Consider the following 19865-nt stretch of genomic DNA (forward strand, 5'->3'; position numbering starts at 1 on the left):
ACCTCAAGAATACACAGGCATTGTTTCAAGTTGCATCAAAATCGCACAACTTTCAGGTCGCAATAGTAGAAAGATAGGCTTACTCTGATGGATGTTATCAGAGACATTGTTGAAAAGGAAATAAAAAAATAAAAAAATAAAAATAAATTTTTTCCTCTCAATTGCCTAGGAAAACTTTATCCACGGTCGGAACAAGATTCTGCAATGCCAGATGGTCCGCTGGAAGTAGATGCGGCAGTGGTTCGTATGTAAAAGAATTTCATCTCACCAACCGATCCTTTAGACAGATGAATAGACCCCAACTTAAAGGAGCTCACCAATTGGGGGGTAAATGCCTGGAAGCCAGCAATTTCCTTATCTGTATCCAAAGCCCTGTGGGCATGGACCAAAAACATGGAAACAGTGATTCATCAAAATTTTCCTTGGGAAAATATAGTCAAGGCTTTGGACGAATTATGGCTCTCAGCAGACTTCAGCGATGGATACAATTCATTACTTTGCAAGACCAACGTCACTACTTGTGATAGCCATATGGGTATTGTGGTCAGAACTACAGGAAGCTGACACTGTGTCAAAACATAATTAGTATAAATACTCTTTTTTTTAATGGTAAATCACTCTTTGCAGAAAGGTAACAGAAATCAATTTCCTGCATCACAGTAGGAAAGTCAGAATTGATTCCCCAGAACTGCAGAATTAGATGTGCCTGGGGATTCAGGACCACTTACTTGCACCCACCCATACTACAACTGTTAGCCCTTGTACACATGGTCGGACATTCCGATGGAAAATGTCCGCTCGGACCGTGTTGTCGGATAATCTGACCGTGTTTTGGCTTCATCTGACTTTTTCCATCTGGAAATGTCCGACCAACAAAGTTTGAGAGCTGGATATAAAATTTTCCGACAACATGATCCGATCGGACTTTGTCCGATCGTTTGTAGAAAACTCCGATCGGACAAAGTGCCACGCATGCTCAGACCAAATTCCTAGACCAAAGCTATGTGCCCGGGGATTCAGGACCACTTACTTGCGCCCACCCATACTACAACTGTTAGAAGTATCTGAGATTTCCAGTCAATCAGGCGCCTCTACAATTCCAGAGTCTACCCTTTGGACCCTTCAGTTCCCTCAGAGCCCTCACGAGGGCTCGGATCACTATCCAAGCTGGGTCTCAGTTCTTATCACTAACCAGACAATATCCTCCTTTTATCAAAAGATCCAGCCCAGCTAGTGGAACACAGGTGGATGCTGTGGCCTACACTATCAAGATACGGTTGGATGGTTAATCATCATATGAGTAATTTTTTCTCCAGTTTAGGTGCTTTATTCAACACCGAAAAAGGGACGGTGTCTCTGCCATCTCCAAAAGTGTGGGCGACCATTTAGAAAATAAGGAGAGTGAGGACATGGTCCTACATAACAGCCTCGAGCTAGCTCAACTTATTAGGGATTTTTGTCTTTTTGTATCCAGATGGTCCCATGGACACATGGATACCTCAGGCACCTTTTAGCTAGAATTCCTGAAGCAAGGGCGCAAACCATCCATCCCAGTCCATCTATCAAACAAGTTTGATACACAGGGGTCTGCACTAGTGGACAAAGAGGGAGATAACTGTAAAGCCACGTCCATTAAGGCATGTCTTCTGGACCACAGTTACCACAGACACCAATGCAATAGGCTGGGAGGCACATTGCAACCATGTTGGTTCAAGAGAGATGAGCGTTCAATGCGGCAGACATCATCACAAATATGCTGGAAATCCAGGCAGCTTATTTGCATCAACAGCATTTGCTCTCTCAGATCAAGGACACATCAGTTTTTATTTGTATAGACAATAGAGCTGCAATAGCATACATACATCACTAAGGCGGAAACAACAACAGTTCCTAAAGCCTCTTATACACGATCGGGTTTTCCACTGACAAAACCAGACTTTTGTCCGAAGGCGTGTGCTTGGATTTTGTCTTGTATACAAACGGTACACAATTGTCGGCCAACAAACACAAACGTAGTGACGTACTAGACGTACTTCGAGCCAAAAAAGTGGAAGTTCAATTGTCAGGCACCACCCTTTGTGCTCCTTCTGCTAATTTCTTGTTAGTAGAAGTTTGGTGAGTGTTGATTCGCACTTTTCATTTTGCGCTTTTCATTTTGCACTTTTCACTACGCACTTTTCAGTTCTTTTCTGAACGGCTGTTCGTCAATCAGCCATGTTGTGGAATCAGAGGAGATAACATGTTATTTATTATTGGCCTTGGAGTTATTTCTTTGCCCCAAGTCCAGTCCAGGAACAGGAAGAGGAGGATATCTTGGACCAAAAATTTATTGCTTTAGTAATTGTGACCAATTATGTCATATGCCTTTGCTGCGGGAGCTCCAGGAGAATAATCCAGATGATTTTTGGAATTATCTCTGGGTGACGGACCCCTGCTTTCACCAACCCTTGGCATTGTTGACCCCCTATATTAAGAAGCAGGACACATGCATGTAGCTTTTATTTTATTTTTTGGTTGAATAATGATTTGATTTGGTATATTTTCTATATTTTTGGATGCATAGAATGCACACTAGAATAAAAAAGCCTTTGAAAATTTGTTTGCAATAACTCCATCAGTATCACCAGCAAAGCAGCTTCATTATTATGCCATTAAAGAAGAAGAGAATGTGCGCTGCATTTCAATATTTCATCATTTGCCACATCACAAATGTTAATTCTGAATTACAAACACTAGGTTACAAGACCGACCGCTTCTGTCTCCTCCTTGCTTCCGAGCATGTGTGTTTGTACTTTGGACTCTTGTATACACACACTCGGAAAATCTGACAATAGACATCGGAAAATCCGATTGTGTTTTCGCGGTTTTACAAAGGAAAGTGGAACCCATCTTCATTTTTGCAGAGTGGAATCTGAAGGACCTAAGAGTAGTCTATCTTCCAGCCCAGTTAAACACAGATGCCAATCACCTATCCCAAGGATTCCTGGATCCCAACAAATGGTCTCTACAACCGAAGTTATTCAGTTGGATTGTGGGCCAGTGGACCTTTCCTGAACTGCATCATTTTGCTACAACAAGCATTACCAAGCTGCAGAGGTTTATTTCACATCTACCTCACCCTTGGGCAGAAGCAATAAATGGCCTGTCAAGTTCTTGGGCATGCAATCTAATTTAGGCCTCCTCCGGCCTCCTACCTCGAAAATTCTCTTGAGACTTGCAATATCAACAATAAACGGGGATAACAGTCCTGCCATATTTTCAGGGAGACCCATGATTCCCTAGGGCAATATTTCTTAGTGTTCAGCCTCCAGTAAATATTCCTCTGATACCCTTTCTTCTGGCTCGAGGCATCACACCCATCAGAATCCTCACAGATTGAACCTTCACATTAGAATGTTAAAACAGAGCCTTTAATCATTAGGATGTTCCTCCAGAGTTGTTTCAACTCTGCTCAAAGCACAGGAGCCTTCAATGAACAATAGGTGTGACAAGGTTTGGAATAAGTTTAGATCTTTTGCAAATGGCAAAACTTCAATCCTGATGTACCCTCTTCCTCCCAACTCCTTGACTTCCTGCAAGCAGACCTTTGATTTAGGATTAGGATTAAGCAATCCCAAAAAGGTGCAGCTGGTGGCAATCTCTGCTGTGACAACAAGAGATGGGCCGAAGATTCTTTAATAATCGAATACGCTAAGACAGTCAAGAAGATAAGCCCATTCATTAAAACAAATCTTTCCCTCTTGGGATATTTCTATCACTCTGGAGCCCTTATCCAAACAGCCTTTTGCCCTATCTGATTCATCATCCTTGTGGAATCTCACTTGGAAACTATTTTTCTTTGTGGTGATGGCATCATGCTGGGGAGTATCAGAAATTCAGGCTCTGGGATCAGAAGACAATAATATTATTTTTTGTACTCGGTTAGATTGGAACTTACATGGATTCATCCCTAAATTCTCTTCTTCCTCTACTATCTCCAAGCTTTGGGCCCTGCCAATCTTTTCAGATCCAATTTCGATCTTCTTCATGAAGACAATATTACTTCGGTACTGACACTATCTTCAAGCCACACCTCCTTTCAGACATTCATCTAACCTATTTGTAATACTCCAAAAAAAAAAAAGACAGGGGCAAAGAAGCATCATCTGGGGCCCTCTGGCCATTCCGGAACTGCAGTATCCATCATGCCTAGTCATGTCTGTGAATATCAGAGCTTTACAATACTTCATGGGACATGTGTTTCTATGGCAGCTGGGGATCCATAGTTTGCAGATCCCTGGTCTAGTACAATAGTTGAATGGCTAATCAGGTTGGTTAAGAAGGTTTACAGGTACAGGGGATTGGAATCCCCTCTTCAGTTGGGCTGTATGCCACCCGGTTGTTTTCTGCTTCTTGGATGGCCAGAGCAGACGTATCCATCAAAACGATCTAAAGGGTAGCATCATGGTCTTCCCAACATGCGTTTACGAGACGTTACAGAGTAGACCTGGCAGCTTTTTCATCTGTAGAAACTGTCAGACAAGCTATCAGGCTTTTTTTAATTCTTTTTAAAATATTTTTTTTACTATGCATCATCCCACCCATTTTAGCTAGTTATTTGTCACAGGTATGTTGCCATGGAGGCGGAAAATGGTTTCATACTTACCATAATTTTCTTTTCCTGGTGCCCATCCATGACAGCATACAATTCCACCCTCGGTATACTATATTACGTAGAATGCTGGGAGTGCACAAATCCTTTTCTTTTAAAATATTCAGTGGTGCTGAGGGAGGAGCCAAGGCGGAGCTTGTCAGAGGTATGCTGCCATGGATAGGCATCCGGAAAAGAAAATTAAGGTAAGTATGAAATAATTTTCTGTTTTTGTGGGGAGCAGCTCTTTCAAGGCATAAAAAGGCCTACAGGGCAACTTTAAAAATGAAAAATTCCTTTAAATAACATGATTTGGAGATGCACATGAAGTGGCACACCTGTGTAATGTGCTAAACCAAATATGACATAGATATAACAAACATAGATATAACAAAGATAAAATAAATACCATTTAAATTGACACCAGACCTTAATAATTTTGTGAGAATCTGGTATGGATTTTAAGGGAGTACATCATAAAAAAAGCATTGGGTCTTCTCCCAAATGTGTACCAGACCCAAAAAACAGTCTTGCAAGCAGCATCTTTGGGGCAGTGTAGGAACGCTGTACACAGCACTCCTAAACAGCCCCTGCCCATCGGAAGCGCTGCAACATGGGCGATTTTAACCTTTTCTACGGCTGCTAGTGGAGGGTTAAAGGCATCCCGTTAGTGGCCTAAAACGACGGTAACCGCTTTACCCCAATGTGAAAGTACCCTTAGGAGGCAGTTTAAGCAAATGACTTTGACACATAGTTTGCTTGTTCATCTACTTAGTATCATTTTTCTGTGCATAAGTAACCAAAGATGCTATGTATGCCTTACACATTCACATATGGGAAGGCAAATATCTGGGGCCCCCTTATTTTGTTATAGATTTTGAAGGGAAACTTTTTTTGTGCATCCTCTTTGGCTGTTATAGCATACAATTATAAATGACATCAATCAATGATGTTATTTGTTGTTAGAAAGCAGGCTGTTGTCCTGCACAGCACCCTTGGCTGCTAAGACACAGGCAGGCGCCAGCAACCAATGACCAGTGTGGCTGCTTGTGTCTAACCAAAGACACTTGCGCACAGGCAAACAGGCCAAATCTGTCAAGAGACACAAGCAGCAATAAAAACATGACAGCCTTCAACACTTTTTCACTCGGTCAAAAATTAAATAAAAATGCTCTGGACCCAGATACACTTTAATGCCATTATTAACCCCTTCCTGATAGGCGTACACATATATTCAGCCTCATGGAAGTGGGACTAATCAGTAATTTATATGGATGTTAAAGTGGTTTTTAATCCACTCTGCAAACTTTATATAATTCTCTGTGTCTCTTTATACTAGGCTCTCCTGTCTCTGTGTTTTATATAAAAAAAATGCAGTTTATACTTATACTCAGAGCGCCAATTGGTGCTCACGTGAACCGCCGCCTTTCTGCTCTCCCTGTCTGACTTTAGCGGTGCACAGCAAAATCAATTTTTTTTAGTATACACTGTAGGATAACAGACCTGGGACACCTTTGGGCACTCCAAAGAGAATTGTGGTGCGGCGCACATAGTGCTCCCTCACCCTCCTGTCAGACACTGTTCCAAGCCACGTTCCTGTCTGAATAATGTGTCCAGTTTCAGGTGGACTAAATCCCAGACAAATGGTTTGAAACCCGGAATGTCTGGGTGAATTGTGGACAGGTGGCAACCCTATGTCAGCCGGGACAAGGAGAGGAGAAGAGGAGAGAGCCGTACGGTCATGTGAGCGATGAGGGACGAACTGAAAACAGGTATAAACGACATTGTTTTTATAAAACACAGAGACAGGAGAACCTAGCATAATGAAACACAGAAGATTATATCAGATTTTCAAAGTTATTTCAGCAGCAGGAGGGGAAGGGGCTGGCACTGACACAGGAGCTGACAGGCAGGGAGGGGAGGGGTGAGGGGGACAGAGCAGAGACAGGAGAGCTGTTGATGACGGAGGCACGTAAACTAACCACGGTGTCAGGGTTCAGCAGCCATGATAAACTGTGATCAGCTTACAGAGGAGAGGGCAGAATAAAACAGCACAAGCACTGTGCTGTTATTCGTGTTTTAATAGTACAGGATTTTTTTTTTTTTTTATAAAAAAACTCTTTATCTGTTCTGTACTGCTGGTTCTGAGGCAGTTTGTGTCTCCACCCTAGCTACTATCTCTGATATCTGAGATTGTAAATGTTCGTGTCAAAGTGTTTTGGAGTCTCTGTACTATTGCCTTGCATTAAATAAAGTATTGAAAAAAAAAAAAGAAAGAAAGAAAAAAATGGCTATATCAGGGTTTGATCTAGGTCAGTGTCAGGGTTAGTGTCAAGGTCAAAGGTTAATGTCAGAGTCAAAGGTCAGGATCAGTGGTATTTTAAGTAGGATTTAGAAAAAAAAATCCTTTTTTGATTTAGTATTAGATTCAGCTAGTGTCAGTGTGATTTAGGTAGGACAAAGGTAAAGCAAAATGAGCATTGTTGGTTCCGTTTACTATTTTGTGCCAGTTTCCCTTTGATAGTAATAATTAAAAAAAATCAGGATATATCCAGTACTATTTACCACCAAATGAAAGCCCAATTTGTCCTAAAACAAGCAAGGTATAAACCACCTGGATACACTAAGTAGTTACAATATGTGCAGTTGTATTAACATAGGTCAAAGTTAAAAAACTGTGTTCAGGCATTAAATGGTTTTACCCTCCATCATGAGGGGGTTAAGCAACCAAAATGAAAGGGTTAAACTGACCTGAATATTCCTCAGTCCTTCAATCAGGAAGTCACCTTTTATCGGTGATAGAACATAGAAGAACAAGATGGCTAGAGGCAGATGACGCATAGTAGATATTGAATGTTTACTTTGCCTCTGATTCAAGGATATCCTTGGGTTTCTGTAAATGAAGTGATTGTAAATGATCACCTTGTAAAACAATCCATTCAGTTTAAAACAGAAATTAAAGGTATAACATTTGTGTATAGATATAAAGCATTCTTTAATCACTTGCCGACCAGCCACAGTACATATTTTGCAGCAGGTCGGCTCTATTGCACAAAATGACGTACCTGTATGTCGTTTCATGTAATAGATACTGTGGGCGCACGCACGCCTGATGCGTGCTGCGGTAGCACGTGTGTGGGTCTGGCGAACTCGAAGTCTGCCAGCCATCTGCGATCGCTCCACAGAGAGGCATGTTTACACAGGTAGGAACAGCGGTCTCTGTGTTACCCCAGTGAGCCCATCCCCACACAGTTAGAACACACCCAAAAAACACAGTTAACCCCTTGATCGCCCCTAGTATTAACCCCTCCCCTGCCAGTTTTGTTTATACATTGATCAGTGCATTTTTTTAGCACTGATCATTGTAATAATGTTACTGGTCCTCAAAAAGTGTCACTTGGGTCAGATTTGTCCACTGCAATGTCGCAGTCCCGCTAGAAATCACAGATCGCTGCCATTACCAGTAAAAACATAAAAAAAAATAAAAGTCCATTAATCTATCCCCTATTTTGTAAACGCTATAACTTTTTTTTTACCAAAAGTATGTAGCAGAATACATATTGGCCCAAACTGATGAATAAATAAATTTTTTTATATATTTTTTTGGATGTGTATTATAGCAGAAAGTAAAAACTATTGTTTTTTTTTTTTCAAACTTGACGGTCTTTTTTTGTTTAGAGCAAAAAAAATAAAAAACGCATTCATTGTGTTTGGGTACAATGTCGCACGACTGCGCAATTGTCAGATAAAGCGACGCAGTGCCGTATCGCAAAAAATGGCCTGGTCATTAAGAGAGTAAATAATTCCGGGGCTGAAGTGGTTAAATACATTTTTTCCCCCATTTAATAAGTGATCACATTCTTTGTGTTTCCTCTGTTCTCAGCTACATAAGAGCTGGGGGAGGAGAAGCAACGGCACACTGATCTTCCCAGCAGTGGCCGTCCCCCTAATCCATGCCCCCTCCCCTAATCTACATGCAGGGCACCAGACATATGGATTCCAATGTTTTTTTTGTAAGGACTTTATTAGAGCCTGAGGCTCTAATTGGCTTAAAAAAGGGGGGGCTCGGGGCGCAGAGTCTTTCAGACTCAGCTCTCTGACTCATTCAGCCTTTGATTACAGCACCTTGCTGCACAGGCCCGCTCCTGGCCTCCAGATGGGGATCTCTTGGCAACCCAGGCTCTTTCACTCCCCTGAGACTTACAGACTCTCTCCATCCCCTGGACTTGTGTAGTCACGTCATCTTTACCAGTCTCCCAGACTCACTCAGCCATAGCTCCCAACTGTCCCTGATTTCGAGGGACTGTCCCTCATTCTGAACAAAGTCTGAACAAAGTCCCTCTTTCCTCCTTGCTTATACACACCTGCATACTCATACCACCTGCGTGTCTCCAGTAGAATCTTGACATTTGGAATCCCACCCAAAACACTTTGAAGCCTTCAAGCTTCAGAACTGGATCCAGGATTACAGAATGCAGTGAACACTGACAAGCCAGACCTCTCCACTCAGAAACAATATGCTAGAACTTTGCACTCTGCATTAGGCCCCTTTCACACGGGACGGATCAGTAATGATCTGCCCCGTGATGATCCGCTTGCTCAGCGGGGATCACTCAGTTGTCCCCGCTGAGGCGGCGGATGACAGGGCGGTCTGTGCAGGGACCGCCCTGTCAGCTCACGCTCTTCTCTGTGGGGGATCGGATGAGCCCGGACCGTCTGTCCGTGTTCATCCGATCCGCTCTGCAGACGGATAGAAAAATAGGATTTTCCTCCGTCTGCAGAATCGGACAATTGCGGAGGCGGACGATATCGGGTGTCTGCGGATATTCATCTGCAGACACCCGCTATCCCATAGGAATGCATGTATGTCCGTATTTCATCCACAAACGGATGGATGAAATACGGACATAGTGTCCACATGTGTGAAAGTGCAAATCCTGTGTGTGTCTTCTGCCTACATCTAACTAGCGTCAGGGCCTAGCACTGTCACAGTGAGCAAATGTATATGAAAACAATACATTTTAATACATCTAAAAACCTGTAATAAATATCAAATTGTTGTACATTATAACTTGTGCTTTATTGCAAAATGGTGAAAATTGATGGAACACAAAACTATAAATCAGTGACATAAAGAGGAACCCCACCCCCAAATTCTTTATGATTTTAATCCCTTCTTACCTAGTTTGCTGGGATCAGTCATGATAGCAAGTCAACCACCCAACTAATTCAGCGCTATCCAGCTGTAACCCATTGAAAGCTGCCACACACTAGGACTCACGCTGCCATCTCATGTCATGTTATCAGGTGGCTGGCTTTCTCTTATGAGTCATAGAAATTGGCCTCCTGATGATGCTGCACGGGGTATGTGCAGTGTGTACTGGGATGCATGACATGGCTATACTAGGAGGCTTTGGGCAGGGGTATATGTCATTCTTTCCTAGGCAAAGAATGCCGATGTGCTGGCTGCAGTCCTGCAGTCCACCAAAAAAATAAAAATAAAATGGTTGCAATTTTTTCTGAAAAATGGGATGGATTGGGGGAGAAGTAAAATGAAGGAACAACAAATGGAATGAACTGCTTTAATACAATGCGCAAAATACTGCACTTGTGGGGCTTGAACCTGGACTCAGAGGTGTGGCCACAAAAATCTGTGCAAGTGCAGATCGCCACAGTGTTGTAACACATATGGCAGTGTCGCGCATGCGCAGTCCAGCGGGTAGCCAAATGTTATGGGTCGCCATATGTGACAAAACAAAGGTGCAACCAAAATACCCAGAGTTCGTTATTGTTTGAGTCTAGACGGATTTCTTTAGCAGAGCTGGTACTTAGAGAAGCAGCAGCCTCCTGATTTTACACACTTTTTGGATGTGGTCAGCTACTTGTTAGTCGCTGATCAGATCCATTTACAAAACGTTGCCTCCGTGAGGGTAACTAAGCCAGCCTGCTACATACATTTGCTCTACTGTAACCCTGACTGACATTAAAATATTTAAGGGCCCAATCCAATCACACCAGTCTGACCACTTGCAGTGCATTAACATGCATTCATTTGAATGAGCTGCTAAATGTACCACTATGGATCGAATAGCAGGCTGCCTTTTTTAGTATTTTTTTTGAGTGGTATTGGATTACAAGTGATTACAGTGATACGCAGCAACACAGGTGCATTGTGGTGCCACTCAAAAGGGAACCGGCGCCAAAACCTTAAAGCGGACCTTCAGTAATTTTTTTTCAACTTTCCATCTATTAAATCTTGTTGTTGTTTTAACTTTAGGTCATTTTTTTTCTGCCAGTAAATACCTTACACAGCCCACTTCCTGTTTCTTGTCCGGTCATTAGCCTAGGCTTATGACATCACGCACAGCTCTCTCTCTCACTCTTGTGAGAGTTTGCCAGGAAGGGAGGGGGGATGAGTTATAAGGGGGCCAATGAAAGCCGCAGGGCTGCAAAGCTGGAGGTGTGCCTCTGTGTGTATGTGTAAATTCAGGAAGTGAACAGGCAGCAGCTTCAACTGCCCACAGTTAAAATGGCTGCAGCCAGAATTAGTGGAGGGAGATTTCTGCAGCATATTTGGCAAGTACAAAATCTCAGTGAGCAGACTGCAGTTCCTCTTTAACTTGTGTTACTGCAATTCAGTGGTGTGGACAGGGCCTTAGGGCCACATCATGATACTCATAAGTGTGCACCAGTAGTATAGGCTGGCTGGATCTGTCATGGCTGAGTGACTCTGTCATCTTGTGAGAGCCCAGTCGGCACAGCCCCTCCCCATTCAACCACTCCATACAAACAGGAGAGGAGAATGCCTGGGTCTGCTCCTCCTCCCGCCCCTCTTCCCCTGTGCCTGCCCACATTCCAAGCATTCTGAGCTAGCTTGGAGCTAGTTCCAGTACATGGGGGACCCAAGTGGTCGGACTTGAGGCTCTCCAGGGGCTGCAGGGCTCTGAGCTGAGAGAGGCTTTCTCTCTCACAGCCCAGTGACAGAGCTGACAGTCCCCCCTCCCCCTCCATGGGCAGGAGAGGAAAAGAGACAGAGGGATAGTTCTGCTCCTCCTCCCGTCCTCTCCTCCTATATCTGCCCACACTCCCCAGCAGTGTTGTGCCTCAGAGAGGGCAATGTATGGGCACTGGGCAGTAAGTTTGAAGTCAGCAGTCAGAAGAGGAAAGATGCAGACCCATCCATCAATCCATCCCCTCCCTTCTCTCTCCTGTCTCCCAGAGAGTACTCTGATGTAATGGGGACGTTGCTGACTTCTTTCTTTCCTTCACTCCTTCCTTTTTTCCTTATTTCCTTCTCACTTACTTTCTTTCTCTCTCTCTGTTTTTCTTTCTCTCTCCTGCAGTTTTTTCTTTATTTCCTTCTCTCTTTCTTTCTCTTTCTTCCCTTCTACCTCTCTTTTTATTTATTTCCATCTCCCTTTCCTTCCTTCTTTCTCTCTTTCTATCCTTGTTTCTCTGTTCCTCTCTCTTTCTTTCTTTCTTTGTCTTCCTCTTTCTTTCCTTCTCATGTTCTCTCTTTGTCTCTTTCCTTCCTTCTTTCTCTATTTCCTTCCTTCTCACTCTCTCTCTTTTTTCTTTCTTTCTTTCCTTTCTTTCTTTCTTTCTTTCTTTTCTTTCTTTCTCTCTCTTTTGTTCTCTCTTTGTCTCTTTCCTCCTTTCTTTCTCTATTTCTTTCCTTCTCACTTTCTCTCTCTCTTTTTTCTTTATTTCCTTTTCCCTTTCCTTCTTTCTTTCTCTCTCTCTTTTCTTTATTTCCTGATCCCTTTCTTTCTTCCCTCTCTTTCATTCTCTCTTTCTTTCCTCCCTTCTCCCCTTCTTTCTTTCCTCCCTTCTCTCCTTCTTTCCTTTCCTCCCTTCGTTCTTTCTTTCTTGGTTTACAGTGCAGTTACTGTCAGCGGCTAAAGCTGCCAGCAGTGATCATTATATTCTGGTGGCGGGGGAACCTCCTGCTGTGAGAATACAAAAGTGTTTAAAAGTAGTGAGTGTACAGCTTGTATAACAGTGTAAATTTGCTGTCCCCTCAACGCAACACACAGCCATTAATGTCTATACCGTTGGCAACAAAAATAAGTACACCCCTAAGTGAAAATGTCCAAATTGGGCCCAATTAGCCATTTTCCCTCCCCAGTGTCATGTGACTCATTAGTATTATGGTCTCATGTGTGAATGGGGAGAAAGTGTGTTAAATTTGGTGTTATCGCTCTTACGCTCTCATACTAGTTACTGGAGGTTCAACATGGCACCTCATAACATAGAACTCTGAGGATCTGAAAAAAAGAATTGTTGCTCTACATAAAGATGGCCTAGGCCAGTGATGGCGAACCTTGGCACTGCAGATGTTTTGGAACTACATTTCCCATGATGCTCATGCACTCTTCAGTGTAGTTGAGCATCATGGGAAATGTAGTTCCAAACCATCTGGGGTGCCAAGGTTCGCCATCACTGGCCTAGGCTATAAGAAGATTGCCAAAACTCTGAAACTGAGCTGCAGCATGATGGCCAAGACCATACAGCGGTTTAACAGGACAGGTTCCACTCAGAACAGGCCTCGCCATGGTCGGTCAAAGTTGAGTGCACCTGCTCAGCGTCATATCTAGAGGCCGTCTTTGGGAAATAATCGTAGGAATGCTGCCAGCATTGCTGCAGAGGTTGAAGAGGTTGCAGATGTTGAAGGAGTGGGGGGGGGGGGGGGGCGGCGGTCAGCCTGTCAGTGCTCCGACCATATGCCCCACACTGCATCAAATTGTTCTACATGGCTGTCGTCTCAGAAGGAAGCCTCTTCTAAAGATGATGCACAAGAAAGCCCGCAAACAGTTTACTGGAGTCCGATGAGACGAAGATAAACTTATTTGGTTCAGATGGTGTCAAGCGTGTGTGGCAGCAACCAGGTGAGGAGTACAAAGACAAGTGTGTCTTGCCTACAGTCAAGCATGGTGGTGGGAGTGTCATGGTCTGGGGCTGCAAGAGTGCTGCCAGCACTGGGGAACTACAGTTCATTGAGGGAACCATGAATGCCAACATGTACTGTGACATACTGAAGCAGAGCATGATACCCTCCCTACAGAGACTGGGCTGCAGGGCAGTATTCCAACATGGTAACGACCGCAAACATACCTCCAAGATGACCACCGCCTTCCTAAAGAAACTGAGGGTAAAGGTGATGGACTGGCCAAGTATGTCTCCAGACCTAAACCCTATTGAGCATCTGTGGGGCATCCTCAAATGGAAGGTGGAGGAGCGCAAGGTCTCTAACATCCACCTGCTCTCTGATGTCGTCATGGAAGAGGACTCCTGTGGCAACCTGTGAAGCTCTGGTGAACTTCATGCCCAAGATGGTTAAGGCAGTGCTGAATGAATGAATGAATGAAATACCTGTATAGCGCACAATGCGAACTGAATCGCCTCTAGGCGCTGTGAAAGTGCTGGAAAATAACGATGGCCACACAAAATATTGACACTTTGGGACCAATTTGGACATTTTTCCTTAGGGTTGTACCCACTTTTATTGCCAGCGGTTTAGACATTAACAGCTGTATGTTGAGTTATTTGTAGGGGACAGCAAATTTACAAACTTTGCTATACAAGCTGTACACTCACTACTTTACATTGTAGCAACGTGTAATTTCTTCAGTGTTGTCACATGAAAAGGTATAATAAAATATTAAAAATTTTTAGGGGTGTACTCACTTTTGTGAGATGCTGTATATATATATATATATATATCTATATCTCTATATCTATATCTATCTATATATATATATATACTGAAACAATTTACTATTGAAATAAAACTACATCTGTTTCATCTGCTACATCTTGATGCATCATTCCTAGGTTATAGTCATGCATGCGCTTATATTACAAAATAAATAATGAAACATGATGTTTGATAATATGAAAAGGACCGGGTTTACTAGCAGTAGGGATGAGCCGAACACCCCCCGGTTCGGTTCGCACCAGAACTTTCGAACGGACCCCACGTTCGTCACGAATGTTAGAACCCCATTGAAGTCTATGGGACTCGAATGTTCGAAATGGAAAGTGCTAATTTTAACGGCTAATATGCAAGATATTGTCCTAAAAAGGGTTTGGGGACCTGGCTCCTGCCCCAGGGGACATGGGTCAATGCCTAAAATGTTTTTAAAAATGGCCGTTTTGGCGGGAGCACTGATTTTAATGACGATTAAAGTGAAAAAAAAGTGAAATATTCCTTTAAATATGGTGCCTGGGGGGTGTCTGTAGTATGCCTGTGAAGTGCCACGTGTTTCCCGTGTTTAGAACAGTCCCTGCACAAAATGACATTAAACGGAAATAACACCATTTAAAACTGCTTGCAGTTTTAATGTTATATCTGGTTCCTGCAATATGGTTGAAAATCATTCAGAAAAATGGCATGGGTAGCCCTCCCTGCCCATTACCGGCCTATTTGGGTCTTGTACGCATATTAAGGGGAACCCTGTACCCATATTAAAAAAAAGAAATGCGTGTGGCCCCCAGGCCCTATATACTCAGAACAGCAGTATACAGGCGGTGCAAACAAGACAGGGACTGTGTAGGTTTGTTGTGTTAAGTTGAATCTGTTTGTAATTTTCAACTGGTACATTTTTAAAGTGTAGCTCCAGTCAAAAAAACTATTTTTAAGCTTTTTGGAAAACATAGGGAAGGGTTATCACCCTGTATAATTTGTTTTGTCGTCCATCTTTTTTCATCTCACTTGCTGTTGTCTCCTTCCTTTTGCAAGTAGGAGATGTTTGTAAGTTGGATGTTTGAAAGTAGGGGCCTGCCCTATATGCTCTGCAGAAATGGCGGAACAAGGTGTTGGTTTTGCCACAACATTGTAAGCCCTGAAAGTGACTCTTGGTGGGTGCTGGAGCGCCCTACTGTGAACGATTATATCAAGAATTGTAATTACATGCCATTGTTGAACAGTGGTAGAAAAATTGACCTTTGGTGGTTGTGGTGCTGGTGCCACAACACTATAAGTCCTCACCGTTACTCTGGGTGGGCACAGGAAGAGGCCCTCCTGTGAAATATTATATCAAGAATTGTAATTACATGTCCCTGTTAAACAGGGGCATAAAAATTTGGCCTTAGGCACTGCTGCTGGTGCCACCACACTGCAACCTCTTCCATATACTCTAGTTTTTTTGCTGGAATTAGCCCTGCTGCAAAGCATTGCATCAAAAATTGTACTTAAACGCCCCTGTTAAACAGGGGCAGAAAAATTGGGCCTTAGGCACTGTTGCTGGTGCCACCACACTGCAACCTCTGCCATATACTCTAGTTTTATTGCAGGAATTAGCCCGGTTTTATTGCAGGAATTTGCAGGAAATAACCCCAATTGGGCTCAAATAGAGAACAGCTATGTAGGTGGATTATAGCGGTATGTACTGGGTACAGAGCACGCAGACAGCACGCACTATCTCCTAACACTACTGACTGCAAGCTCTATTATTAAAGATGGACCACTAGCTATATAGGTGAGGTGAATATAGTGGTGTATACTGTGGTCAGGGCACAGACAATAACCACTACACAACAGCAAGATAGGAAATCAGCCAAAAACGATCGGTGTGTACTGTGTTGAAGGTACACAGAACACCCACTGCTTCAGATGCCAACATACTACACGAGGCCGCCTCAAAGGTGGCCTTATATAGTGTGGGGCGTGCACTACACAGCCTGAGCTATGATTGGCCACAGGCAGGATGCCTGTGGCCAATCATGGCTCTCCTCGCTGCTGTCGCTGCGATTGGCCAAGCATGCGGGGTCACAGTGCATGCTTGGCCAATCATGAGCCAGCAATGCACTGCGCCATCGCAGTGCATTGTGGGCCGTGCGCACCACACGAATTTTGACGCGAACGGACCAAGAGTTCGGATTTCGCCGAACGGACGAACAGCCAATGTTCGAGTCGAACGTACGTTCGACTCGAACACGAAGCTCATCCCTAACTAGCAGGCATAGTGGGCATGTGCCCATAGGTGGCAGAGACAAATAGGCAACTTTACTAATAGTAATTTCAAATGAGGTTATATGCACATTTTATCTCCATATTTTAAACCAGGTTAGGAGCAGACATACAAGGAAATCTCCTGCCCTGTGTAAAATAGGCAAGGGGTTTATTTAAGCTGATGATGCACCAGGGCCGCTGATAAGCCAGTACAATTGGCCCTGTTGTACCGGGCCCAGCCAGCAGGGGGGGCCCGGGCAATCTGAGCAGAGAATGATAGAAAAAAAATATATATATTTCTCCAGCCAGCACGAGATGAGTCTGACCACCGGAGAGGTGAGGAGCGGCAGGCGCCACTCAGAGGCTGGAGAGGAGGAGGAGAACACTTTCCAGACAGTGAGTAAACTCAAGGCAGGGGTTGACTTCAGTTTAACAGCACCGACGGCAGGTAGCCTGCATGTGTGACTTGCTCACATTCCACTCACATCTCTGCTCATGTCCCTTGTGTCAGTGAGGAGAACAGCACCATGGAAGCCTCTCCTACACTGCTATCTACAGATTTTTGCCTCCCAGCAGGATGTCAAACCAATTGGTCTGCTGCTCTGTCATTCAGAGCTGCACCGCCTCCTCCTGACCTCCAGTCTGTGCAGGAAATACAATGTGCAGCCTGGAGATTTAAATGTCTGCTGAAGCAAGAGTGGTAAGAGCCAGTGGCCTCACTTGTTATAGCTGTACACTCAACCCTGTTTACCATCAATGGTGTACTGTGATGGAACATGTGGGCAGAGGGGTGCACTGAGGGAACACATGTGTAGCGATGACACATATGTACATGAGGGGAAAGCAATGGAACATGTGTACAGTGACAGAACATGTGTGCAGAGGTGTACAATGATAGAACATGTGTGCAGAGGTGTACAATGATAGAACATGTGTGAAGAGGTGTACAGTGATAGAACATGTGTGAAGAGGTGTACAGTGATAGAACATGTGTGAAGAGGTGTACAGTGATAGAACATGTGTGAAGAGGTGTACAGTGATAGAACATGTGTGAAGAGGTGTACAGTGATAGAACATGTATGATAAGGTATACAGTGATAGAACATGTATGAAGAGGTGTACAGTGATAGAACATGTGTGAAGAGGTGTACAGTGATAGAACATGTATGAAGAAGTGTACAGTGATAGAAGATGTGTGAAGAGGTGTACAGTGATAGAACATGTGTGAAGAGGTGTACAGTGATAGAACATGTGTGAAGAGGTGTACAGTGATAGAACATGTGTGAAGAGGTGTACAGTGATAGAACATGTGTGAAGAGGTGTACAGTGATAGAACATGTATGATAAGGTATACAGTGATAGAACATGTATGAAGAGGTGTACAGTGATAGAACATGTGTGAAGAGGTGTACAGTGATAGAACATGTATGAAGAGGTGTACAGTGATAGAACATGTGTGAAGAGGTGTACAGTGACAGAACATGTGTGAAGAGGTGTACAGTGATAGAACATGTGTGCAGAGGTGTACAGTGATAGAACATGTGTGAAGAGGTGTACAGTGATAGAACATGTGTGAAGAGGTGTACAGTGATAGAACATGTGTGAAGAGGTGTACAGTGATAGAACATGTATGATAAGGTATACAGTGATAGAACATGTATGAAGAGGTGTACAGTGATAGAACATGTGTGAAGAGGTGTACAGTGATAGAACATGTATGAAGAGGTGTACAGTGATAGAACATGTGTGAAGAGGTGTACAGTGACAGAACATGTGTGAAGAGGTGTACAGTGATAGAACATGTGTGCAGAGGTGTACAGTGACAGAACATGTGTGCAGAGGTGTACAGTGACAGCACATGTGTGAATAGGTGTACAGTGATAGAACATGTATGAAGAGGTGTACTGTACTTCATATAATGGGGGGCCCCCTGTGTGTCCTGCGAACAGTGTACTCATAATGGGCGACCCCCTGTCATGTCATGTGGATGGGGGAGATTTAACTCCTTATATTGAGACCCCTGTGTGTCCTAACTCACTGGGAAGCAGCCAGGGCTGGGGCTGAAGGAGGGACCAGGGGCAGGACCAGGGTTGGGGCTGAAGGAGGGACCAGGGGTGGGGCTAAAGGGGGCCCCGTCAGGTGGGCTGTAGGGGGCCCAATGATTTCTATCAGCGGCCCTGTGATGCACTCTTCAATTTTTAAATTCAGCCTGTAATTGCTCAACCTGCGGTAAACAGCACAGATGTTTGAATTCCCCTGTTGGATTATTATATATTCTATCTGACCGTATATTCTCCTTTCCCTAAAGCAGTGTTTCTCAAACGTTTTTGTTTTTGTGGCGCACCAAAAAGATCTAAAAATTTTCATGGCATACCTGAAAAGATTTAACAATTTTTGTGGTCAGCAGTAAATATAATATATATACAAAAGCAGCAATCTTGTGTGATACCCAATATTATGTGTAACGGCACCCCTAATATAAAGGGGGTTAACGCCGTTTACGATGTTCCCTCTCCTAGACACACATCCACTCGCTACCAATATCCACAGCTAAACGACCCTTTCCTATAGGAGCCGACCCCTTTGGCAAAAAGACGAGACGCACTCTGTCTCTTCTGTAGTAGGAATGACTTTATTATTGAGAAACATTGTAACTTTATACACAATTCAAGGCACATGCTTTAACATGAACAAGGGCCCAGCTCCACCCACACATCCCAAGACTCAACACCTCATCCTGACGTCTGCTAGGCTTCAAACGATCCCACCCAATACACATCTTTTCACAAAGGGTTGGCAGCCAGTCTGTCTGGCACTTTACAATACACACAAGGACAGACTTAAATGAACAATAGAAATGCAAAACAACTTAATTCCTCACAGCAATGATACTTAACCCCCATATACAGTATACATCCAATCTATATACAATGTATATACAGCCTTGAATATGGCTATCACAGACCATATCGGGGGTTTCTTTTATTCACCCTGTGTCCAAAGTGACCCCACTGTCACATTATGTATCAGTGATATATAATATTTGGGATCACACAAAACTGCTGCTTTTGTATATATTACATTTACCTGCTGATAGCACCGTGGTGTAGTAGTTAGCACTTTCTTCTAGCAGCAAAAGGTTCGCTGGATTGAATCCCAACCATGACACTACCTGCCTGGATTTTGCATGTTCTCCCTGAGCCTGCGTGGGTTTCCTCTGGGTACTCTGGTTTCCTCCCACACCCCAAAGACATGCTGGTAGGTTAATCGGCTTCTGTCTAA

At 43.6% G+C, this 19865-nt stretch overlaps 1 protein-coding gene across 2 annotated transcripts in view; it reads right to left on the bottom strand.

Annotated features, from left to right (window-relative positions):
• LOC143927808 (inter-alpha-trypsin inhibitor heavy chain H3-like) overlaps window positions 1–19865 on the bottom strand; it is a 122523-nt gene that overhangs the window by 97105 nt on the left and 5553 nt on the right. The window contains exon 2 of one of the 2 annotated variants that reach the window (XM_077452187.1): window positions 7382–7523. In XM_077452187.1, the coding sequence (XP_077308313.1) occupies window positions 7382–7471 (90 nt within the window). In that variant the 5' untranslated portion in view covers window positions 7472–7523. Of the gene's footprint in view, window positions 1–7381; window positions 7524–19865 lie in introns of those variants that run through there. The other variant, XM_077452188.1, reaches the window with a different exon arrangement.

The sequence above is a fragment of the Lithobates pipiens genome, unplaced genomic scaffold, assembly GCF_037356315.1.
Source record: "Lithobates pipiens isolate NorthernLeopardFrog02 unplaced genomic scaffold, aLitPip1_a1.2 Scaffold_23, whole genome shotgun sequence".
Classification (NCBI taxonomy): domain Eukaryota; kingdom Metazoa; phylum Chordata; class Amphibia; order Anura; family Ranidae; genus Lithobates; species Lithobates pipiens.